Genomic DNA, 26459 nt, shown 5'->3' with positions numbered 1-26459 from the left:
GGTTTTGGCTGAAAATCTCTGACCTTTTAATATTGTCTAGTCTCTTTTTAGCCCTTATTGAGATTACCAGCTACTACCTGAGTGCTTAAAATGGGTTAAGCACTTTGCAAAATAGCTTTATTTTCTACACAATCTTATGTACCAGGTGCTATCTTTTGTTCGGAGAAAACAATGAGGCTCAGACAGGTAGTCATTTGCCCGGGGGTCATAAAGCTTAGTGTATATTCAATGGATGTTAGCTATTTGTCAGACAGAAAATGGCAAAACTGACACAGAGTCGGACTTCCAAGCGTTACGCTCACAGCCATTCTTAAGGGACACACCGCCATTCCCCTGGCACAGCCTTTCCCTTCCCCTGCCCCTACCATACAAATGGAACTACCACCAAGTCCGTCGGTTAAACCAGAATCACTCAGGAATCGACTTCTCCGCCAGATGCAATCAATTGCCAATTTTTAAATTTTAATTACTAAATAGCTCTGAGCTGTCAGTTTCTCCCTATCCTCACTCTTACTTCTGTTTCAAACCTTGCACAGACTGCCCTGGTCTTTTTCTCTTTAAACCCATTCTCTGATAGACAGTGGCTGAAGACCCAAATTATTCACCCCGCTGTGGGGTACGCTCCCCACTGCCCTCCACGCAAAGACCAAACTCTCATGCGGTTTACAAAGCCCTTTATAACTGAGTCCCTGGCCCATCTCTCCCTACCCCAGCTTTACTAAACAAGTTAAAAGAAATCTCCCTGCCTTTAACATGCAGTTTTGCTCTCAACAACGCCTAACAGTTCTTGGCTTAGGCGTCCCCTTTCCCGGGAAGCCTACCACGACACCCCCACCTCAGCACCACCTCTTTGGGCTCTCTGCAATTCCTAAAGCGCAGCGCTAATTATGCCACGTGGCGCCACGTGGCAGCTCATCTTCACCCTCCTTGAAACTCTTAAGTCCGCGGTGGCAAAGAAGGTGTTGTATCCCAGAACCTGATGGTTTGGTCAAGAACAGAGAGTCAATCTTTGTTGAAAGAACAAACTTCTACCTCCTTGTGCACTTCCTCTCCTGACGTTCCTGCCCCTTCCTCTCTTCTACCCAAGCGTCTTGCCCAACAATATTTATCAGTACAATTTTTTAATGAGTTTAAGACTTTACTCAGTAGCCCTTAATTTTTAGAAGGAATAGGTGCATTCTGCTAGATGTCTGATAAATCTGACTGCCTGCATAACTCTAAAAAATATAGAATGGCTGCTAATTCATAAAAGCTGTTAAAGAAAGGGCCTTAAAAGCTTAAGTCTATTTTAATCAAATACCTTATAGTGCAAATATAATAAATTCACATGCATTTTACTTTTACATATTCATAACATAATTAATTACATAGACTAAAGTTGCAGTGTTTTCCCAAGTGAATCTTCATTTTAACCAAACCTACAAAGCATTTTTTGAAATTAATGTACTGGCAAAGCCAGACTTGAAACAAGCAGCATTAATGCCATAGTGTTAAAAAAAACAAAGAAACTCAAGATGCAGAAGCAGTAGCCCTACCAGCAAGCCCTCTGGGGAAGGACCCACACACACACTCCTTTGCCCAAGTGCTGGGATGCTGCACCTCTTAAGAGTTTAAGGACTGAACAGGGTGCCAGTACCACACAGGTAGAGACTGTCATAGAGGAAACCTGTCCTAGAAATACACTGTTACTTTTTACCTGTTCTTTAAGGATACTGCAATAGAAATATATTAATGTGGGCCTCAAATATCCAATATTTTTCTATCTTACATTTTAAATCAAAGTTGTAGGAACCTACAGGTCTTAATAAAGAACTCTCTTCACAGCACAGCTGTAGTTTCACTTTACAGTGCAAAAATGTTCCCTTTACTCTGTAGCCTTAAAAATAAATGTAATATATATGTAAATGAGCTCAGGTCCCGAGTCCATGATCCTTCAACCTTGCCCTCGGGCACAATCCTCAACACAGTCAAATGCGCAAAGCGTTTGCTGACTCTTTTAGTTGAAGCAAAAGGAATGGGGCTTTCAGCAAAGGAAGCCGTTAGGACCTTCGGAGGTGCCCCGGCACTCAGGTTCAGCTGAAGTCTCGATTGGTGAGGACAAGTGGAGCCACAAGGGTCCAGACGTAGAGGAGGAGGCAGACCCAGCTGGAGCTGATCTTGACCCACACAGCCGGCCACTTGCTGGTCACATTCTGGAACTCTGTATCGGGGCTGGGAACACAGAAGAGGGTCAGGAGAAGGACCTGGACCTCAGCATCGGGCAGCCCCCCAGCCAAAGCCAGAAAATTCTCCAGGGAAACTTGACTGGCACTGTTCCTGAGGACGGTTCTAGCAGGGACTCGAGGAAGCTGCTGTTTTTCCTTTTTATGAGTAGGGTACACCGCCTCTCAAACAGATTTTCTTTTTGCCAGAATGAAGAACCCTGACTACTCTTAATCCTTGGGGATTAAAGTTCTTTGGGGACATCTGGTCGTTCTAGACACTGGTCAAAGCCTAGATTGAAATGGCCTCCCTGAAACTTCCCTTCCTTACCAACCATTCCTTTGACCAGAATACTGTATATGGGCTTCTCTAGGCACAGAGAAAAATTAGAGAACAAAGACGGGTCAGGTCGCTCTATGTCAGGATTTTCTCTCTCAAGCTCAAGTCTGGAAGAGCTCCTCATAACCTACACTGTGAGAACAGCAACTGGATTTTAAATCCAAAAGGAGAAAAAGTCTAAAGTATTTCAGGAGAGTGTCCATACGGAACACAATCTTATTAGATAGGTAAGAGGAGATTCTAAAATCAGAAATGGATGGAGGTTCTACAGGCAGCTCGCGGGGCTAAGTGGCCCCCAGCTGTGTTCTCTGTGCCTTCTACCTGTACCAGCTGGTCACGGTCATCATGATGTACAAGGACGCCAGGAAGAGCATGAAGTGGAAGACAGAGTAGTAGTACTGAACTCCCTCCTTCTCGTTGTCCACAACCCGCCGAGGCTGTCCGTCTTCTTCATCGCCGGCCCCGTTGGCAGCTGTGTCACGAAGGATCACACTTTCACTTCCCGACAGGGTCAGCTTACTTACTTGGCTGTTGCTGGAAGTGCGGAAGCTAGAAAGTGATCCCAAGGAAAACAAATCAGAAGTGGGCCACAACGATGGCGGACTGCTGCCTCCATCCATGAAGGTTATTTCTGAACTGCTCCCACTGTGGGGCCTGCCAGCCTTCTGAAGGGCCCTGTGTAAAGTTCTGAACTGTCGCCTGCCATCGCAAGGCAGAGAGTGTCCTTATCACTTACTAAGCAGTTAAACTGCTTAGGAGTTTCCCAAAACATACTATGCTCTCAGTGTCTACGTCCGTGACTTCACAAGTACCTCTTCTGTTCTTAGCGTGCGCCACCCTTCACCCTTCTCCCAGCTAACTTACTCACCCTTCAATTCTCTGGCTATGTGCCATGTCCTTTGGAAATCCTTCTCTGACATCACCCCATTGCCAGGCAGGGTTCAATTCCCACAGAGCTTTACGCCTCCCTCTGCCGTAATGCTTACCATTCCTGTCCTTCTTGCTAGTCACAGAACTCCTTAACAATAATGACCTTAGTCATCTATGCGTTTCTGGCACATAGCAGATGCCCACTAAACTTTGTTAAATGACTCAGTAACAAAGTACATACAAATAAAGAGCAAAAACCACATGATCACCTCTATAGATATTAAAAAAAGCATTCTGACAAAATCCAATACCTTTTCAAGATGACAAAAATGGTCCAACTAGGCACAGAGGAAAGTTTTCTCAAAATAATCAAGGGCATTTATGAAAAACCCAGGGCTAAAACCATACTTGACAGTGAAAGAGTAAAAGCTTTCCCCCTATGATTAGGAACAAGACAAGTAGTCCAGTCTCATCATTTCTATTCAACATTGTACGGGAGGTGTAAGCCGTAGCAACTGGGCAAGAAAAAAATAAAAGGCATCCAGATTGGAAAACAAGTAAAACAATCTCCATTTGCAGATGACTGAATTTGTATATGGAAAGTCTTAAGGAATACACACTCAGAATCAATAAACAACCTTGAAGGATATAAGATTAATATACAAAAATTAATTATATTTCTATGCATAGCAATGAACAACTGAAAAGATAAATTAAGAAAACAATCTCATTTACAATACCATAAAAAAACCCAAAAAACCCCTTAAACATTAAAGACCTAAATGAGCATGCTCTGTTCATGGACTAGAAGCCTTAATGTTATTGAGATGGTAATATTCTCCAAGTCGATGTACAGATTCAATGCAATCCCCTTCAAATCTCAATTACCTTGTTTATTTTATTTTTTTGGCAGAAACTTACAAGCTAAACCTAAAGGCTGTAAATTGACATGTAAAACCTAAAATTTACATGGAAGTGCAAGGGACTCGGAACAGCCAAAACAATCTTGAAAAAGAACAAATCTGGATGACTTACACTTCTCAATTTCAAAACTTACCACAAAGCAATAAAAATGTGGTACTGACATATAAAGATTAAGATATATATCAATGAAGTAGAATTATAAGTCTAGAAATAAACCATTACATTCATGGTCACCTGATTTTTGACAAGGATGCCAGGACAAGTCAATGGGGAAAGAATAGTCTTTTCAGAAAATGGTGCTGGGACAACTGGATATCCACATACAACAGAATGAAGTTGGGCCTTGTATCGCAAACCATATAAAAAAACAATAAAAACACAACCTAATTTAAAAATAGGCAAAAGATTTAAATAGACATTTCTTCAAGAAGATATAAAAATGGCCAATAAGCACATGAAAAAAATGTTCGACATCATTAGTCACCAGGAAAGTGTAAAGCAAAACCATAATGAAATGCAGCTTCACACTCTCTAGATTGGCTACAATCAAAAAGACATAGTGTAATGATTAGGGGGTAATGCAGTTAGAATCATCATAACATTGCTGGTGGGATTGTAACATGATGTAGCCATTTTGGAAAATGCTTTGGCAGTTCCTCAAAAAGGTAAACATATCAGTGCCATATAATCCAACAATTCTACGCATAGGTATATACACCCAAGAGAACTGAAAACTTATACTCACACAAAAAATTTGCACACAAATATTCATAGCAACATTATTCATGATAACCCCACAGCGAAACACCCGAATGTCCATCAGCTGATGAATGGATAAACAAAATGCGGTGTATCCACACAACCGCGTATTATTTCCAACAACAGAAAGGAACGAAACACATGTGTACAACATGGTTGAACCTTGAAACCATTAAGTAAAAGAAGCCAGTCTCAAAAGACCATATAGTATAGTCTTCCATGTATATGAAACACCTGAATAAGCAAATCTAGGGATGGAAAGAGTACTGTCTGCCGGGGTAATGGGGCTAATGACCATAGGGGTTTTTTTTTTGAGTAAATAAAATGTTCAAATTGACTGTACAACCCTGAGAATATACTAAAAAACTTCTGCATTTTTAAAAATTCACATTTTTAAAGGGTGAATTCTGTGGTAGGTGATTTATACCTCAAAAAAAAAGAATGGCCAAAAGCAAAACAAAAATAGTCACAGACAATATGAAAAGAAATGAGCATAGCTGCGTTCCCATAAAACTATTTACAAAAATAGGCAGACAGCCTAGTGCTGTAGTTTGCCAACCCCCATTTAAAGCATTCATTAAAAAAACATAAATTTACACATAATATTATGGAAAGCTGTCCAGGTTATAATGACAAATTCATAATTTCAGAATAGTTTGTATATTTATGTAACATGTTCATAATTTATTTTAAAAAATTATAGAGAGTGATATAAATAAAATTGTATATTTAGCTATACATAAAATTATATATAATTATATAGATACAGATAGGTTGACAGTAAGTACATGCAAAGGAAAAAAGCCTGAAATAATATGTATTAAATGTTAACCATGGAAGAGGTAAATTTGGAGGAAGGACACTTTCATTTTCTACCTCATACTTTTCTCATAGTATTAATTTATATGAATATATCCTTATCCATTTTTACTATTACATATTTTGAAATAATTAAAGTAATATATGCTATTATATAGAAAACACCAATAAAAATGGGTGGGAGAATAAGTGCAAACAGCTAACACAGGTTGTATCTGGGATCATGGATTTACTAGAGCCTTTAACATTAGGTATGTATAATTCTGTAGTTCTTTAATTATTCACAATAATCAGGAAACTTTTTTCCTTTAAAAAAAAGAAAATAAGACAACTAATTTTCAGAACCACTGTTCTAGCCCATCTAGGTCAACTGTGGAGTTTGCTCCTTGTATACAAACGAGAAGCTATTTCTCTGTAAGGTTGGGAGGGATTATTTGATGAGAGAATTTAATGAACTTGCAGAAGTGTACATGGGTACTGAGGCAAGTCAAGAACTTTTAATAAAGAAGAGTTAGGCCGTTTTCTTTCTATCCTTTTTTTTTTAAATCTTCACCCAAGGGTATGTTCACTGATTTTAGAGAGAGAGGAAGGGGGATCAGGGGTAGCGGGGAGGAAAAGAAAGAGACCCAGTCAGAGAGAGAAACATCAATCAGTTGCCTCCTGTATGTGTCCTGACTGGGACTTGAACCCGCAACCTTTCTAGTGCACGAGATGATGCTCCAATCACTAAGCAACTCAGCCAGGGCAAGTTAGGCGGTTTTTTAAAATTCTTCCTTACCCTGCTTTTTGAAAGCAAAATAGCTGCTTCAATCTAGTTTTAACCTTTGCGGGAATCTTGTTCTAAGTATTTTTTAAACTTACCTAGAATACAAAAGGCAGATAACAGAGATTATCAGCCCCCCAAATGTATGTTTATCCAGAAAATGCCCACTCTGTGATGGTGGCGCAGAGGTAGGGACTGCAGCAGTTGTATTTCCAGGAGCCAAGGTGGGTGCGGTCATGTGTGTAATGATGCTCAACAGACCTGTGTTGCAGGAACGATCTGAAATGGGAAATATTTTGTTATCCTTAATTATAACTCATCTTGTTCCAAGAAAGGATTTGAGGGATGTGGTAACACATTCAGTCATGACACATGGGAACACTGAAATCGGCAGTCAGTAACTTATTTGTGTTGCAATCAATGACTTAGTTTTAGAAAAAAAAAGAAACAACATTTTGTCAGATTTCATAAATGTCAATCTTGATTTTACTGGTTTTGAAGTTTAACTGATACATCTTCTTAGTTCTACAATTGTGCAGAGGCTTTAAGCAACAAGGCGTTTATCCCTAGTTTTGTTGTTATACACTTTAACGTGAATATTGTAAGTGGAGTCATCATTGAAGGGTTTGCAATAATTGTTTTCCTTTACAAGGACTCCACAGAACACCCTATTGAGAAACAATCCTACAATAACTACAGAAGGACATTTCCTATACCTACAGGCTCTAGAGCCTGGAACAACAAAGTAAAATTCAATTAAAACAATTCTCCAAAAGGCCAAAACAATGTTGTCTTGTCTAGCTCTTAACTCGTTTGACTTAGTCCAGGGAAAAGCCTAGACTAACATAAAGGACTGTGTGTGCGGTTCCCTAATAAGGGGCTCCCAACCTCTGGGCCTCAGACCGGTACCAGCCTGTACCTCTTAGGAACTGGGCTGCACAGCAGGAGGCGAACTTGAATGTAACGTGCCTGAATCATCCCGAAACCATCCCCGCCGCCCTGATCTGTGGAAAAACTGTCTTCCACAAAACTGGTCCCTGGTGAAAAAGCGGTAGGGGACCGCCCGTCAGCTAAGAGTAGCTATGACTAGACATAGAGAATAAAATGTGAAAGGTAAGTATCTGCAAACAGTGACCATTACATATTTCAGTAAAGTTTGTTTGTTCACTTGTTTGTTTGGCATCTGCTCCGGCTCTAGTGTTTACTCCACCAAAGGGGTAATTTCCTACTTTATTTTCATCAAATGAATGTGCCATTGCCATTCCCTTACCAGGCTCGTTGGTCATGGCGGACCACGTGAGGTACATGGTGTAAACGGTGATAACAGAGGACTGCAGGAGACCAGAACGAGGCTGGTGTTCCTACGGAATCAAGAAGAAAACAATGCCACAGGAATTACAAGGGCTGACTTTCTAAAATCCGGTGTGCTTCCCGGAGCCCCACTCAATAGTTATTAACTGAGAACCTTCTGATTCTCCTTGACGGTTGAAAGATGCCAAGTAACCTTTCAGTTTCAGTTAGCTCGAAAAGGAACTAAGAAAGAAAAAGCATGTACTATTGATTCTCAAGGCATTTCCTAATCCTGTAAATTCCTGTATATCACACAAAGGATTCGATTTACTAGTCTCTTAGTGTAGTGGAATCTAAACTCAGCTTTGCCGCTAGTGAGGCAAGGTGACATATCATCTCTCTGGAACGTCCCCTTTTCTCACTTTTACAAGGAGAGGTGATGTCTAGATGTTCTTTCATATTTCATATATAAAACTTGATGAATTTTTTAAAGTATGGCATTTAAGTGATAAAACTCAGAAGCATCAGTTTTACTTTTTGTTTTTTTAATCCTCACCCAAGAATATGCTTTATTGATTTTAAAGAGAGAAGAAGGGAGGAGGAGAGAGAGGGAAACATCAATCAAACCACGACCTAGGCAGGCGCCCTGAATGGAGACCAAACCCCCAACCTTTTGGCGTACAGGGCAGCACTCCAACTAACTGAGCCACAAAAATTAATTCTATTTTTCCCTACTTTAATTCCCCTAAAATATTTTCTCTAATGATTCGTAAGAATCACTCTTACAATGTAAACAATCTAATAAAAATTATAAATTCTCAGGTTATGTAGGTTTTCTTAAATGATAGGGAAATTATTTAATTATAATACAAGCAACTCAATGGCACATTGTATAGATACTATGTTACAATTATGACGACTTTATCATAACATGAAGAAATGTTTAAATGGAGTAGAACTTGGACATAAATTCGTATAAAAGGTTACCTAGGTTTCAAGTACAGCATTAATTTAAAATCTCACTGGAAGAAGCAGAAAACAACCATACCTGAATTTTTGGAAGGATTGATATAATAGAGACGATAACGCAAAAGATTAGATTAATGCTGATGAAGAACTTGTTTTCTGTGCAGCCATCTGGTTTGGTGTAGTACGCATAGAGCAAACCGAAACAGATGATTGAGAAGATATACAGGATGCTTGTGACAGACAGTAACACTGAAGAAAATAAGGATAAAAAAGGGAAACCAGTATGAATGCCTACAAGTCTAACAAACTTTTATAAGGAAGACCAATGTTCTTCTACTCGATTTAAAAATAAAGAGACATTATTTCACTTTTATGGTGGTTCCTAATTTGTAGTGAAATGATGGAAGCCCCAAGGTTGAAGTTTCAGACTGTGTTCAAGTTGGCTCAATGTTAAATTACAAAACCTACCAACAACTGAATTCACTTCCTGGATTACCTAACTTGGTTTCATGGGTCAAAAAACCAGACTTCTGATCATTCTAGCCAGAGTAAATTCTAAGTACATGCTAAATATTGTCCATTATTAGCTTTTCTTAGGAACCTCAACGACTCTTTGACCCTCAAACTGGCCCAGTTTCTAGCAAGCTGAAGGCCAGGGATGGCGTTAGCAGGAAACAGAATAGGCAGGCATCTTTTATGGCCGTTTTTCCTCTGTAGCCACTGGCTACATAAACCCATTTCCTATCACAGTGAGACCACAGCACTGTGGGAAAGTGGCTTATTGGCTTTCAAATATCTAAAGTAATGTTTTTTCACATGAATAATAAACAATTAGCTCTGAGTGACAGAGAACAGTATGCAGTATATCATACCAACTGTGTTTAATTCAAAGCACAAACTTACTTAAGAAAACTAGTTTCTGCTTATCTCAATCTCAATGGATTTTGCGTGTTTAAATGATGTATATGATGGTACCATAAAATGAAGATGTACATTAAGTTACTAGCACAGTTCCTAATGTTTTCCATCTGAACATACAAGATCTCTTTTACTTTTAGTTACTCCAAAGTATGGCAAACCTATAAATCATTATTAAATTCTTCTAGAGTTGGAATGATCCAAAATTAATTATACAAAACAGAAGTAAAAAGGTAAAAAATGAAGTAAAATTTTATTAGAGAGTTTCAGGATTCCCAGCCCATAATGGCAATAGATAATTTTAAAAATATTTTTCTGCAATAAACAGTCATTACAAACAATTTAAGTGACCACAGGGCAGTGGTTAAATAAATTATGGTATACCATGATATGGGACATCAAGGAATTGCACCGGCTGGAATACCATGCAACTGTTAAATAAGTGAGACAGACCTATGTTCACTGAGAGGGAAGGATATTCATCACACAGTAAATGAAAGAGCAAGTCATGGAACAACATATAATATAAACTTATTTACATTTAAATATAAAAACAAGTAGACGAGCACAAATACATAAAGGTCCAGTAACCATGGTTACATATGGAGAGAAAACTGGGTTGTTGCAGGTTGGTAAATTTACATGTTTTATTCTTTATAAAATTCTACCATTTGTAATTTATGGTAAAAGTGGTACTAATTTTTTTTCTTTTTCAATTTAAAGAGAGGCACTCTAAATAAATAATATGAAAAGACAACTGGACAATTTGATAACGTGTACCGAGCATTTAAAATATCCACACCCTTTGACTCTTCTTCTGGGGATTTATTCTAAGGAAACAATCAGAAATGTACTCAATAGATATGTTATCCGGTATTTATTACTGTACTGTAGCCAAACACTCACAAGCTGTCTCTAAGTTTTAAAAAAGGTCAAACCATAAACTATTCAAATATATATTTAAAAATAAGTAAGACACAAACATATTCACATTTTTCAATGACTTTTTTATACATAGAAGGTACATATGTATGTATAGGAAAAAAAGACTAGAAGGATTTAGACTAATATGTTAACAGTGAGTAATTCCTGGGGAGTTAGATTATGGGGGAATTTTTTTCTTTTGTGATTTTTGGTTTTCAACTTCTTGACATGGAGCATCTATTATTTTATAATTGGGGGAGGGGAGGGAGGGAGTCAGGGCAAGGACTCTTAACCACTATTTTAACTATTAAAACTAAAGTATGGCTGGGTCATTGCTCCCTGTAAGTAGAGGGCTCCAAAGCCCCTTCTAGTTATCACAGGCTTTAAGTCCTGTTTCAAACCTAAAAACTTCCCACCCAAAAAATTTTACAAGAGGTGTGTGGTCACACTCTGAAAAAAGCGTAAAGAACCGTTCATCTCCTTCTGCCTATGTTGACAGATGTCCCTCATGCAGAATGCATCTGAGTCCCCTTGTCCCGAGAGACAAGGGAATCAAAACCAGAACTATGTCGTAAATACAACTTTTTTCCTTATCTGAACACATGTAGTTATATCACAAATCTCAAAATAAATGAATTAGGAAAATTCAATGGTATATTATCTGTGTTACTCCCTTCCAGTAATGCATATAATTCAGAATTAACTCAATGGGATATTAGTTTTGAAAAAGTCAGCTCAACCTTGGAAGTTTATACATTTAAATCAATAAAGATTTTTCTTGCACTTCCTGTTTAATGTCAAACACTGCAGAATGGCTCCTATGGGTGAGTTTAGATACCTACCAGCATACCAGAGCCTTGGGTTTCCTTCTTCCATTCGATTTACCCATGATTCATTCAAAGAGTGAGCCAAGTCCACCAACAGCACCAGTTGGATAAGGATGAATAAGAAGGCTCCAATCATGCCAATAACAAACCAGGCTACAAACCAAAAGAACAAAGTTATTCTTTACCGTAGAAGTAACATTTCAGAATGTTAACTAACATTCTAAAAAGATTTCAATTCAAGTAAGAGAGGTGGTAAAGACATATTCTACCTCCAGCAGTAAGGCAGGATTACTCTGATTCCAAACTCAAAGTTAATTCTCTGAGAAGTGTTTGGTTGGATTTCAGACCTTTTAGAACTTGTTCTAGCTTGTGCCAAGGGGAGCCTAGGATCTGACATCCCAAATACTATTCTAAGCCTTTTCCTTTAGAGGGAGGAACACAGTGGAAATCCATGTAAGTCACTTGATACTATGATAAGGAAGCAGGTTAAGTCAGGGATGGTAGAGCCCTGACCGGTGTGGCTCAGTTGGGTGTCATCCCACAAAGCAAAAGGGCACCAGTTCAATTCCCACTCAAGGCACATGCCTAGATTGCAGGTTTGGCCTTCAGGCGCATATGAGAAGCAAGCAATCGATGTTTCTCTCTCACATCAATGTTTCTCTCCCTCTCTTTCTCCCTCCTTTCCCCTCTCTTGGAAAAAAAAAAACCACACACATACCCACACAGACAGGGATGGTAGAGCAAATGAGTTACAAGTCCTTATGTTGACAAGCACTCCAATCAGCTTAGTACTGCCAAGTAAGAAGATAAATTATTAAAATAGTTGTGTTGGCACCAACTAAATGTGGTTCCAGAACAGCTCAGAAGTGACCTGAATGCCTCCTGGCTTTAATCAATTAATATTTTAATAGTAGTACCAAGTCATGTAATTGGACACCACCTCCTTTGTCAGTTCTGCAAATTGAGTAAAAAAAACATATTCAACCACCAACTTACACCATACACAAAAATAAACTCAAGATGAAGAATTAATTATAAGTCACAACACCATAAAAGTCCTAGAGGAGAACATAGGAGGAAACTCTCAGGTATTCCATGCAGCAATATTTTCACCAATATGTCCCCTAGAGCAAGGGACATAAAGGAAAGAATAAACAAAGGGGACTTCATCGAAATAAGAAGTTTCTGTACGGCTAAAGAAAACACCAGCAAAATGAAAAGGGAACCAACTATATGGGAAAATATATTTGCGAATGATACCTTGGACAAGGGTTTGATCTCCAAAATATATAAAGAACTCACACCACTCCACTCCAGGAAGACAAACAATCCAATTAAAAAATGGACAAAGGACCTAAACAGACACTTCTCCAAGGAGACACTTCTCCACAGGGCCCAGAGACAGATGAATAGATGTTCAGCATCACTAGCCATAAGAGAAACGCAAATTTAAACCACAATGAGATACCACTTCACACCAGTCAGAATGGCCATCGTAAAGAAATCAATGAACAACAAGTGCTGGTGAGGTTGTGGGAATGCAGACTGGTGCAGCCACTGTGGAAAACAGTTTGGAATTCCTCCAAAGGCTAAAAATGGAACTGCCTTTTGACCCAGAGATTCCACTGCTAGGATTATACCCTAAGAACCCCAAAACACCAATTTAAAAGAACCTATCTATCCCAATATCAGAGCAGCACAATTTCTAATAGCTAAGTGCTGGAAGCAACCTAAATTCCCATCAATAAATGAGTGGGTCAAAAAACTATGGTACATTTACACAATGGAATACTATGCAGCAGAAAGAAAGAAAGAGCTACTACCATTTGCAACAGCATGGATGGAACTGGAGGGCATTATGCTAAGTGACATACATCGGGGGTGAAAGACAAATACCACATGACCTCACCTATAAGTGGAACCTAATTGACAAACCAAGCAAGCAAGAAAAATATAACCAGTGACACTGAAAGAAACAAACCGACAGTAACGAGAGGGAAGGAGGGAGGAGGGTAACAGGGAAAAGGGGAAGGGTCAAATCCAGGAACATGTATAAAGGACCCATGAACAAAGCCAAAGTGGGGAAGGACTGAGGGTGGGAGGAGGGAGGGTTTGGGACAGGGGAGAGTGGTGGCAGGAAAATGGAGACAAAAGTGTTTGAACAATAAACACACACACACACACACACACACACACACACACACACACAGCTTTAACTCAATTATTTGTAGAGTCTGTACATATTATAATCAACCCCCCTTAATAGTGAGCCATACCTGTGGTGAAATGGCCCCCAGGGATGTAGAAAGATCCAACCATGATACCAACAATGGCAGCAATTTTGAAGAACCAAAACCTATGAAAATATAAAAAATGCATTTATGAAATGGTAATTTTCACCCTTACACTAAGGAAATGAATTTATAAAATGCAAAAATAAGCCTTAATAGCATTTTCAGCATAACTGTCTGGGCTTGGATCTTTATTTGACATGAAGCTACTTCACTCAATATTTTACACAATTTTAAGAACAAACAGCACAGAGAACGGATCATTTACATTCATATTAAGAGGAACATGTATTTTTAGAGTTTCCCTACTTTTAGCACTTAAAGATGGGAATTTTTCTAGGATTCTGAAGTGTTCTAAACTGACAATGTTACCTAGGTATAGAGGAATTAACTCCCAGGTCAGCGGAAAAGTCTTCACCAACCCTTCTTTTACAACATAGGATGTAAGTGTCTTGCTCACAATTACACAACTCATCACTGGCAAAGCCAAGACCAAACCTGGCTTTTAGTTCACAATCTTTAAAGACTCCTTGTATGGCAGAGCGAAAAGAATCAGACTTTGGATCTGGACAGACATGAGTTTCAACCCCAGCTCCAACCCTCCCTGGCTGAGAGACCTCAAGCAATTTATGTAACCTCTCTGAAATTTAGTTATTGCATCTGTAAAAAGGTGCTTATAACATACATAAAGTTCAGAAAACTCCCTCAGTCTTCAAATGAGAATCAGGGGAACTTGGGCCAGGAATGGGAAGCAACAGAATATGTAAATCAGTGGCCCAAATACATGCGGTTTATTTTTCTGTATAGTTTAAATGTATCATGCCCATGCTTATCTTTTAACATTAGAAAAGAAAAAAGTGGTTCCTAACGCAGTGCTCAAACTGTTTCATAGATGTTCAATAAATATCTAGGAACAAGAAAAAAGATACTAAAATAATAAGAAGACTCTCAGCCCCTCTATCTCCTCTACGCTACAGGCATCCAACTGAAAACGACACTGAAACACCCTGACACGTCCAACAGTCGGAGGTGCGCAGGGGCCGCGGATTCACACACTCTACGGCTTCTACTGGAATGGCAACATCAACTGCTGAATGGGGGCTCTGCACCATAATATAACAAGTTAATAATAAATGAGTCTTACATACCCATTGTGTATTGCTGCTCTGGGATCTTTACTCGTTTTTACTTTTATCATGAGCAGAGAAAAGGCAAAGAAAAAGATGGCCAAGGCAAAGCTGATCCGATACACAGCTTTAAAGCCGACCTGCACATCACAATCTTTATCTGCCTTTAGATCAGCCACCTTGAAATTAAATTCTCCTTCACAGAATCCAGGAATCTGGAAAACAGAGTTTCAGTGTTACAGAACACCCACATTTAAACAGAGATTCTACCCCACCATAGGAAAGCCTTGATTTATAAAACTACTACTTCAACAACTTTAAGACTATTCTGTGGGATTTTTCTCTTTGTCTTCCAATTCATTTACACTCTTGTCACCAAATAGTATAAATTAACTTGCATTTTGGAAATAAAAGTTAAGTGCTCTCTTCTTTGATCTTTTCTACTGATGAGGTTATCTCCCGTTTCCCATTAACTGTCAGGCTACAACTCACTCCTTCCAAAGGCGATGGCCTAGTTCAGTTTAATTCTTAAACATACATGGAAAGAAAATGTTTTAGGGCCACTCTTCTCTTATCTGTTTTTCTCCCATTGTCAGACTAGAACCCGAAGATGTTCACATTGATTTCCTTTATTTCTGGAAAAGGACTAATACCTTCATATTGTGCCTTGAATATACCCCTAAATTACAATGAATGTGACTTATTTACATAACAGTGAAGAAGAAAGAAAGAACATCAATGTCAAGTAAAATTTTGCAAAATACAACAATAATCAGTACATTAAGCGTTCTGTTACTTCTCCTTCACCTTCTTCAGCTGCCTTTCTATCGGTTCGGTCAGCATAGTACAGGATACAACGGCACCCAGGAAGAGAATAAAAGCGTAGATGAGGCGAGTCACTGTGGAATTCTCACTGTTGGGACAGCAACTGCACAGCAGACATGATGCACCACCACAGAGGCATGGGACCTGCAATAAGCACACATGGCCATCTGAGACCCTTCGGTGGACTTTTCATGAAAGTGCTGCAGAACAGGAGACTAAGCAAACAAGGCTTTGACAGTTTTAACAGAGAATTACAGCTGGGAGGAAGTGGTTAAAAGCAGGGTTCTGGACTCGATATTATTTCTGCGACTTTATCTCAGCAAACCCTTTTCTCCATCAGTAAAACGGACTCAGTAACAGATTCTTCCTCCCTCAAACACTACTGTATTAAATAAGCACTCAACACAGTGCCTAAAACGTATTAAAAGCCCCATAAACTTTACTTACTTTCACACAGGGACCATGTTGAATTTAAAAACAATATATCCTCAACAGGATGTGAGGAAGTTAACACGGCTTGGCTCTGAGTTTAGGTCATGAAAGGTACTGCAGTTTCTCCTGCTGGGAGCCACCACGGGAGACCTCCAGGTCCCCCGAGGTCCCTGTGCATTGAGGGAGCCCCTCCCCATGGAGAGGCCCCGAGGCAGGGCCCCAGCTGGCAAGCCTCCCCTCCACGTCCTAGCAGCCCAGGTCCGCATGTGGGGATGAACGAGCCTCCAGGTGATCCCAGCCCAGCTGTTGAGTTACCCCATCCTGTGCCCTGTCGGAATTTCTGACCGACAGAATCTACGAGCCTAATAAAGCAGTTGCTGTACTCTGTCATTAAGCTGGGTTGTCTGTTGCATGGCTATAGTAACCAAATCAGAGGTTTTCCCAGATCTGCTAACAATCCTAAAGTTCTACAAGGCATTGTCAATGAAGATTTGTAAGATGGAAAGAAACTATCAATAATTAACTATTGTTAACTATTCATAATTTTTAAAAGTCTCAATCAAGCAGGCTACAGGGAAGACTGCTTTCCCTTTCTCTAAAGAAAATGATGTCACAAAATTGTTGAATAAAGAAGTGAGCAAAACAATAAAGGAAAAGGTATAGAAGTTAATTAATATAAGTGTTATATCATTTAAAAAGTTTCTGTGATGTTTGGCATTTGTCAACAATTCAAAATTTGTATTTTTCAGTGCTTTCTTTTAACTCTTCTAGATAAATATTCACATAAAAATAATAAAAACAATATATCTTAATATTGAGAAACATACAAACCTAACTGCACTTGCTATTTACTGAGAATCTTGGTCACCAAGTCTGATATTACAGTATGAAACACATTACATTATAGCAAGAGCAAGGGTAAGCTGGAGAGTCCTCAAAAAGTTAAACACTGAATTACCATATGACCCAGTAATTCCACTTCTAACCACCACCCAAAAGAACTGAAATGGGTATTCAAACAAAAGCTTGTACATGAATGCTCAAAGCAACACTACTCACAACTGGCAAAAGGCAAAATAACGCAAATGTCTATCAACTGATGAACGGGTAAGTAAAATGTGGAATATCTACACAATGGAATATTATTCAGCCATAAAAACAAATCAGTACCTACGATGTAAAGGTACTTGATCTGCGGAACAAACCTATCCTACTACATGTTATGTCACTTCCCTATCTCTAAATGACAACTCTATTCTTCCGGTTACTCAGTCCAAGAGCCTTGGAGTCATCCTTGATGCCTTCTCTTTTTACAAAACCCTCATCCAATCTGTCAGCACATCAGCTCTGGAGAATATACCCAGAGTCTGACCACTTTCACAGCCTCCTTAGCTATCATTAGTCTAAGCCACTAATATTGTCTCTCATGTGGATTCAAGCAATAGCTCCTGTCTCACTGCTGTGGCGACCCATTCAGAACCCGTAGCTAGTATAAAGAGTGTTTTCAGATGAAAACATCCGAGATTCGGAACATATGCAGAAAAAAGGCTTCTGAGAGCTTTCCTCATCTGACTAAAAGCAGCAACTTTGGGGAAGTGAGACTGGCCAGAAGTTCTCTCTCCATGGGAGTTTTATGGCCAACAAAGACAAAAAGACCTCTGCATCTACACAAACAAGTTATTATCACATTCTTATCTCCTGTTTGTTCTCTAAGAACCCATCTGTCTTTCCTAATGAAACTTATTTGTCCCTCCCATAGAAGCCCTTTTCTCCCACCTCATTTTCCCCTATTAAGAATATAAGCTTTATATGCTAACCACCCCTTTGAGTTGTTCATCACTGAGCACGCCTGTGTGTGTGTGTGTGTGTGTGTGTGTTGCACTCATACATAAACTCTTCTCTGGATAATCTTTTGTAAGTTTAATGTACAGGCCGCTAACTACTAACAGAGCGTGGAAGAAAAGTGTTTCTTCCCCTACACCGCTTTACCCATTCTCTTCTACCATCTATTTTTCACACAGCAACCTTGTTAGAACACAATCAGGTCATATCATTCCTCTTTTCTGGATCCCAACATCTCCTAAGAGTGAAAGCCAAAGCCCTTAAATTGGCCTACAAGACCGTACAATGGGTATCCACATGATTTGGCTCGCTGCTGCTTTCTGACTTCATTTCCTATCATTCTTCCCCTCACTCGTTCCCTTCTCCGGTACCCTGAACTCCTTGCTGGTCCTATTAAACACATGGGATTCATAAAACATTAAAATCATTTATAGATAGAAAAGCTTTGATGGCATCAATTCAAAGCTTAGCTTTTCATAAAAGCCAAAATGTGTTTCAGGTTATTGAGAAGGGCATCTTTCTTTCAAATTGCCAATTCACTCCTTAGCGATCTTTTTTTAAAAATTCATTTTAGAGAGGAAAGGAGAAAGAAACATCTATTTGTTGTTCCACTTATTTATGCATTCACTGGTTGATTACTGACCCCTCACCCAGGATCAAACCCCCAAACTTGTAAGCCTGGATGACACTCGAAACAACTGAGCTGCCCAGCCAGAATAATGACCCTCTTAGGTATAACTTTCTATATCTATTTTGTAAATAGTGAGCTTGATCCACTGGTGGATTCTAAAAATCAACTGACTAGGGTTTTTTTTTTTAATGTGGCAGAAAAATTGTACAGCAGATGGTAAAGGTTAAAAATTGTTTCATGAAACTTGTATCTAAATGGAGGTATTAACTACGTAAAAATTATTTCTTACTATGGGTGAAGGTCAAAAAAATGAGAAAGCCACTTCTCTCAAGGAAGTGGCCCTTTTGATTTAAGAGCAACGTTAAGAATTGGAAAACACACTGTGTCCTTCAGAAATGGTAGGGAAATGAGCTGAGATTTGAGTCCTCTGTCAAAGAAATCAGTCGGGGAATTAGGAAACGAGAAAATAATTTCAAGAAACCATGTTCCTCTGAAGTGCATATATGAGGGAACTCAACATATTCTATTCCACAGATCCTAAAATTTCCTCTTTAAAATATGGAATTTACAGTCGACAAAGTGATTCAACCCATTTATTCACTTTATCCCACAACAGCTCTCCAGGCAAGGAACGCCGGGGTGATAATCCTCGCCTTACAGGAAGAGATAAATGACTTGTACAAGGTCCCCAAGTTCAGACCATGGCTTCCGAGTCTAAACAATTTACAGGGCCTTCTTCCCCTTGCATCAAAACTGCAGACAGGCCTCGGTTAAAATCACAGCTCTGCCACATACTCTGTAGCTTTGGCTAATCCTGTGCTACATATAAAAATATTATTCAAGCCACCCAAATTAAATGACGCCACCTTACGAAGGTGCCTCGGAGTGAAACTGAGCTCCCGCCTCGGGAACTCATTCCTTGGTTCTAGTCCAGCTCCGCGTGAACCCAGAGGCCGGAAGACTCGCGGGGGCGGGGCAACAGAAATTGTAAACAATGGCCTCCCGGCCTCCCGCGTTCCTCAGCAAACCCGGAAAGTGCGCCGCCTCATCCCGATCGTGGGGCACGCGGACTTCGGCCTGGGCCCGTGGATACTCTCTACAGCCTAGGGCCCGTCCCTCCAACACCCGGGCCCCCGCAGCCGAAGCCCGATCGGGTTAGGTCTTGGGGCTCACTATCGCCACCCCTCGGCCAAACCACAGGTCCGACGGAAACACCAGACCCGAAACTCACCCAGCTGGCGAGGGAGCAAACGCCCAGCACAGCTCCCATGGTGGCGCTGGTGATAGAAGTGGCCGATTGGGAGGTTTCTAGTGCGGTGGTAACTGCCAGTTGAAGTGCCTCCTCAAAAGCGCGACGGTTTCTCAGGCCGGAAGCGCGCTGCTGGCGTCATTGCGTGGCCACGCCTACCGCCCTCCGCCGCGGCCCAGAAGACACCTGTCATTGGTAGAGGAAGGAGGAGGAACTAAATCACCTTCGCGCTAAGGGAGGAGGCGGAGATAAACCGGCCGGGAGGTGAGAGAGAAGGCGGGGCTAAACCGGTGGGTGTGGCAAGAGTTGGTGAAGCCGTTTCTCACTCACCTCGTTTGAATTCACTGGGAGCCCATTATGTATCATCATCTGGGGTACAGAAGTGTGCAAAAATTTATGGCCTAGTTAAAAAGAGACTGACATGAACATAAGTGCACCATGACATATTGTGTAAGTACTATGAAGGGGTAGTATAAGGGAATATTCTTGCAATAAAAGTTTAATGCCCACTATGTAAGGGGAAACAATTTAATTGGGGGGAGGAGCAGGCCCCAAAGGCTGTTCTGTGGAATATCTATTTAATCTGACAACTGGAAGATGAGTCAAGTTAATCAGGGGAAAATGGGCATTCTTTCCTAAATTGTGGGCTCTCTATATTATTCGGGGTAAACGAAATGAACATGACATTAAGTAACATTGAAAGGCCCTGTTGTGTAAACAGTCCCGTTTCAAACCAAAGAGGAGGTTTATTTGAGACTAGTATGTATTTAACATTTTTCTAACATTTGCTTTTCTCCCTTTTTAATAGAATGAAGGCTTTCTTCTCCAAGTCTCTCCAAAGGTAACCACATCTGCAGTTAAAAAACACTATTTTGTCTTAGGGTTTGCAAAAATTCTTCCACTTCTACCAGGCAATGCTGGTTTTCCATTTAAGCAGTGAGGTACATTTTCCTTTGTAGATGTCTAAGTAAGAATTGAGAGTCTATTTAAATAAAACAACCTGAAAATGATTTATTTAAATACATAACAGTATAGATGGTGTGTAGATCTGACAACGATGGCGATGTTGTACAAATGACTAATGTAGGGGAACATTCACCTGAGAATATAACAACGTGCAGAGTGTGGAATCCTATACTATTTAGGTTGGAAGAAGCCTTAGAAATATACTCAGATCCCTTCTTTTACAGAAATGGAGAAAAGCTTGCCCTGGTCGGTGTGACTGAATTGGTTGGGTGTCCTCCACAAAGCAAAAGGTCACCGGCTGGATTCCAGTCAGGGCACGTGCCTGGGTTGTGGGTTTGTCCCAGTAGGGGATGGAACGAGAGGCTACCAACGGCTGTTTCTCTCTCACTACGGCTGTTTCTCTCGCTCCCCTTACCTTGCCCTCCATCTAAAAATAAATAAAACCTCTTATAAAAGAAAAGACAAAGGCTCAGTGTTAAGTGGTTTGCCCAAGGCCACAGAAAGGGTTGATGGCAAAGGAAGAATTGCTCGAGCTTTTCTAATTCCTGCCCCAGGGTACACCTTGCCCTCACAATACCTGCCTGTCAAGTTGCTTCAGGACCCCTGAACCTTCCCGGTGGCTCTTAAAGCCCTGTAATCACAAAGGAGATTGATTTAGCTTGTTCATCAAGGGAGAATGCACAACAGGGTAACTGTGAGGTATCTTGGTAAGAGGGACTTGGAAAGAGCTTATTTTAGGATTTGGGTTTGTGCTGGGCATCTCTAAGGGCGGGCAGGGCTAAGGAAGTGGGGAACTGTTTTGAATTGGACAGTCAAGAAGCAGGGACAACTTGATGATTACATATCTTTATAATTTTTATCCAGGAGGTAGGACAATTAAATAAAGCAGGGCCAGAATTGAAAAAGCGGGACCCACTCCTATTAGCCAAGAGAATGTTGAAGCGTCTGTCTGTTCTTTGTTCCAACTACGGAGTGGCCTTGTCTACTATTTGTTTACATTCTGTGCATTGTTTATGTTCAGTGAGGAACATTGGGTCAAGCCAGCAGCTGTTTTTCATTTTCTGACCTGCAAGCAGGAGTCCTCCCAAATGTGGGACCCTGCTGATCTCCGTGTTTAACCCTAAATGTCTACGTGTGCCTCCTCTAGCTGGCAAAGTTGGGGGAAAGCATGTCTTTGCGATCCTCTACCGGATCCAGGCATCCAGTTTTCCACCTACTGCCAAGAACCCCTCAGCACCCTGTCTTCTAGGTGGGGCTCACAGCTGCCTGGAGCAGCCCCTCCCATAGTTACAGTTGATTGTCTGAACTACGTGGTTTGTTTTTTTTTTTTCTTTTTTCCCCTCTAGGGAGGACATTTTTCTTCTAATCTCTTAGGTTCAGTGACTGGGCTGGCTAAACACTGAGCCTTTTATACGAATTGACCAAGGCTGGTCAATTTTAAATTTGTAGAAAAGTGGTAAGATAATGGAAAGGGGTTTAGGCTTTGGGGGAGGGGCAGGCTGTGGGGAAGCAGATACACGACAGAAGTGACTGTGGATTAAAATAATATTGTTTTAGTGACATTTGTTATGTAGATTCCTCTCACTGATAAGGGTCTAGAGTTGTCTCCTGTGATTAATTTCTGCCCTTCCGTAGGGTGGGAGGGCACCTAAACAAAGGGAAAAGAAATGTATAGGGTGAGGGCTCAGAATCTTTGTGTGTATCTACTTCTCAACTGCCTTCAACTCAAAAATAATCCTTACAAAGTGGCATATTTTGAGGTGGCATATTCTGATCCCTTACATTCCTATATATTGTTTGAAAAGATAATGCATGTACTTGGTTTTTTAAAGTACTACATAAAATAACATACAGTGAAAATGCATTATCAATCTCCCCTACCTCCCAGATCTCTTCCCAGAGTTCACAGATGCGTAGGCCAGCCGTATAGGTATTATCTATCCCTCTTCCCCTTTTACAGATCTACATCTAAATTGTGTCTACGTCTCTCTTCATTCTTAATCAGTTGTATGGATACACCATAATTTATTTACTCAATCTCCTAGTGATGGACCTTTAGACTGCTCTTAATCCTTTTACTTTTACAAAGGAGCAATGAATATTCTTTAGGCTGGTGTTCCCGTGTTATCTGCAGGATTATTCCAAGAATTACAATTGCTGGTCACAAATTAAATTATTTCCCGTATTGAAATTAAATGTGGTGATCTAATTGTCACCTTGAGCCCAAAGAAACAGAGCCCAAAGAAACAAGCTTATTTATTTTTTGCCACATCACCGCTCCGGGGATTAAAGAAAGAGGCATCTGCCACCCCTCCCACGTCAGTTTTCGCGCCTTTAAATATTCCCAGTCCAGCAGGCTTCCGCCGGCGGCCCCGTCCTCTCCCCGAAAGGTCTCCCTCAGACGATACAGCGAGAGGAATCGAGGTAGAGGCAGGATCCGAGCTCGAGCCCTCCCCCGGCCTTGTTGTACCCCTTCCCCCAGCATTCCCTTCCTCTCCCTTTCCTCGGGGCCAAGTTCCAGGACGCCAGGCCCGTCGCGAGCCCCTCACCGCGTCCCGACTCCCAGCCGCTTTCCGTCCGTCGCCCGTTCCGCGGCAGCGGAAGGATCGGCGAATGCTCCCGATCCCCTCCGGGCCGCCGTAGCAGGAGCCGCGGGAGATCAGCCGCTCCGGTCGCCAAGGAAACGGGCTCCGCGCGCGCTGCGGACGCAGAGCAGCCCGTGGGAGGCGCTGCGGACCGACGGCCGGAGCTCGGCGAGGCCGCGGGACGGCAGGACGGCAGGTCGGCAGGTGGGCAGGTGAGCAGGGACAGAGTGGGCAGTCACGGCCAAACATGCCACCCCGGTGTCGACTCTTTGCCGCGGAGGAGGGGCTGGGCAACGGGGGACCACCGGGAAGGAGACGGCGGCCGGAGCATTATGCCCGCAGCTGCGCCGGGGCGGCGCCCCCACGTGCCCCTTAACCCTGGCTTGGCTTGGAGTGTGTTGGGCTATTCATTGTATTTGCGGGCTATTGCTGGGCCTGATCCGAAAGTTCTTTTAAAAACAGAAAAGCCCTTCTTATTGAGGGGCCGGAGAATAACTCAAAACTGCAGAAAACGTCTTTTCTGTCCTGTGTGACTCTTGTGGGGCCAGAGAGGATAGACTTATTTGTGTATCAGTTTTCCCGTCTGCCAAATGGGGATAATGATAGCACTTGTCTTACAAGGTTATTACAAAGTAAATTTATATTTAAAACCCTTGCATGTAAGTCCTCAGTACTTGGGAGCTTTTATTACTGCTACTACAGGTATATTTCGTTTAATTGCGCCTAGCTTTATTGCACGCCACAGGTGCTGCACTTCTTACAAATTACTAAAAGCAAGACCCTCCATCAACAAAAAGACCACCACTGGCTTTGTTGCAATACTTTCTTTATTGTTGTGATCTAGAACCCAGTTTGTAATATCGCGAAGGTAGACTTGTACTAACAAGGAGGTCCGACGTTATGCATGTTTGTGTGTCAGGGCCTGGGCTGATTGTCGTAGGTAGAAGAGTGAGTGAGACATCTTGTCCTCAGGGAATGCCACGGTTTTATGGCATAATTAGGAATTTGTTGTGATTCACGCTATGATTTTGGACATACTGGGAACTATGAATACACAGAGAAGGGCAGTTAACCCAGATTTCAGGAGATGAGGTTGAGGTGGATGGTTAAAGAGCGGTTCCAAAAGGGGATGACTTCCAAAATGAGATAGAATCTGCCTTTGTCTTGGTCATAAGATGAGGCTGATGAGTGCACAATGTTCTAGAATCTAGGCAGAGAGAGCACTGTGTGCAAAGCGCTGGGGGGAGAGTGCAGGCTTCCTGGGAATTTGCTGGCATTTCGCAGGCTGGCTAGAGCCATATTCTGAGAAGTGGAAGAGGTCTGGCTAAATGATATCTGAGAGATAAGAGGTGCCCCTTCTGAAAGACTTCCCTTGTAGCTCCCTGCAAGTTTTGAGGAGTTTGGACTTTATCTTGGGGGCACTGGGGAGCCATCGGAGGATTTTAAGCGGTCCGTGCGTGTATTGTGTATGTTTGATCGAGGTATGGTTTCAGAAAGATGAGGGGTTTTTTGTTGTTCCCTCTTGGTGTCATCACTCTCAATCTGCTTTCATGTAGCAGCCATTCATTCATGGTGACTCAAGAAATATTTATTAAGCATCTACTATGTGCCGGACATTGTGTAGGCAGTAAGGAATTAGGTCCCGGCCCTCACGGCATGTATTCCAAACATGTTCAGAGGTACATTCGTGGAGATGAAAGCAGTCTAGCAAAACTGGAACTTAAATCAATATTTAAAAGAGAAAGCCGTCCAGTACAACTGGAACTTAATATTGGAAGAGATCCATCCAGAGAGATTTTAAAAAAGTGCCAGATCATTCCAAAGGGCCACTCTTGGAAGAACCATTCACTTAGACAACACAAAGAAGAAATGACCAGCGAAGTTGAAGGAAACCTAGGATTATGTAGTAATGAAGCGGAAGGAAGAGCCCAGCTTTGCTGGATGCTGCTGATATTTCAAATTAAATAAGTTAAACACTAAAGTGTCCTTTGGATAAATATATAGAGAGGTCACGGGGGACCTAACTGAACAGATTTGGTGACATGTTGGGGGCGGAATCTATAATACCGGCAGCTTCCAAAGGTTCAATGTAATATATCAGTGGGGTGAAGAGAGAGTGGGATGTGAGAAAGACAACGTGTAGGCAGCTGAAAGAAGTTTGTGAAGGGAAGAGAGAGAAGGCTGGAGAGTGATTAGAGAATCGGGTGAAACCTTTCTAAGCATCAGAGAGAGACATGAGCACATTTAAATGCTGATGACAAAGAGTAGTGAAGAAAAGGCTGAGAAAATGCAGAAGAGGAAGGGGAAAATCAATAGTACAACTTTCCTGAGAAGGCGAGAGTGGATGAGGTCCACAGCACAAGCACTTTAAAAGGAGTCTTAATGGCTTCTACATTTTTTGGGGAAGCACAGTAAATGCTGGAAAGGAGTGCCCCAGTGTAATGCAACAAGAAAAAGAAAAAGGTGTAAGTGTGGAGAGAAAGTTATATTTGCATTACTGGCCGGTTGAACTAAAACTGTGTTAAGCACTTTTAACGCACTTATCTCACTTAATATGATCTTTACAACAATGACGACGCAGAACCTCCTTGTAATTCCCAGTGTACGGATGAGAAAACCAAGGGAAAAGGCTTACACAGGGTCACATAGGATTTGAATTCAGGTTTGCCCGAGCCCAGAGCTTTTAGCCTTAATAAGTAACTAACTGATATGATTGCCTGCCTATAATATGATTATCCGCTGAGAAAATTCAACAGAATTAAGTTAAAAATAATTAGATATAGGATTAAGTGAATAAGCAGCTACAAGATAGACAAAAAGCAATCGCATTATGCAAACAATAATAGTCAGAAAATGTAATTGTAGGAGAAATGACTATCAATATGAAAAATAAGCACCAGGAATAGA

At 41.1% G+C, this 26459-nt stretch overlaps 2 protein-coding genes across 2 annotated transcripts in view; one reads left to right on the top strand and one right to left on the bottom strand.

The window, feature by feature from the left end:
• Positions 1 to 153: 153 nt before the first annotated feature.
• Positions 154 to 20135, bottom strand: SERINC3 (serine incorporator 3). The gene is made up of 10 exons (XM_054573709.1): positions 19984 to 20135; positions 15830 to 15991; positions 15044 to 15237; positions 13881 to 13960; positions 11620 to 11757; positions 9015 to 9184; positions 7947 to 8037; positions 6775 to 6955; positions 2863 to 3090; positions 154 to 2211 (listed from the first exon to the last, which is right to left on the bottom strand). The coding sequence occupies exons 1-10, from the start codon at positions 20020 to 20022 to the stop codon at positions 2073 to 2075; spliced, it is 1422 nt and encodes a 473-aa protein (XP_054429684.1). The 5' UTR covers positions 20023 to 20135; the 3' UTR covers positions 154 to 2072.
• A 3548-nt stretch (positions 20136 to 23683) lies between these two features.
• Positions 23684 to 26459, top strand: part of PKIG (cAMP-dependent protein kinase inhibitor gamma) — a 71089-nt gene continuing 68313 nt past the window's right edge. The window contains exon 1 of the mRNA XM_054573707.1: positions 23684 to 23764. The gene's annotated coding sequence lies outside the window, so the exon portion shown is untranslated. The remainder of the gene's footprint in view (positions 23765 to 26459) is intronic.

The sequence above is a fragment of the Pteronotus mesoamericanus genome, unplaced genomic scaffold (genome assembly GCF_021234165.1).
Source record: "Pteronotus mesoamericanus isolate MK-2021 breed Mesoamerican mustached bat unplaced genomic scaffold, CSHL_Meso_final contig_25, whole genome shotgun sequence".
Taxonomy (NCBI): Eukaryota; Metazoa; Chordata; class Mammalia; order Chiroptera; family Mormoopidae; genus Pteronotus; species Pteronotus mesoamericanus.
The sequence above is the reverse complement of the archived record's forward strand: the minus strand, read 5'-3'. Positions and strand labels throughout refer to the sequence as shown.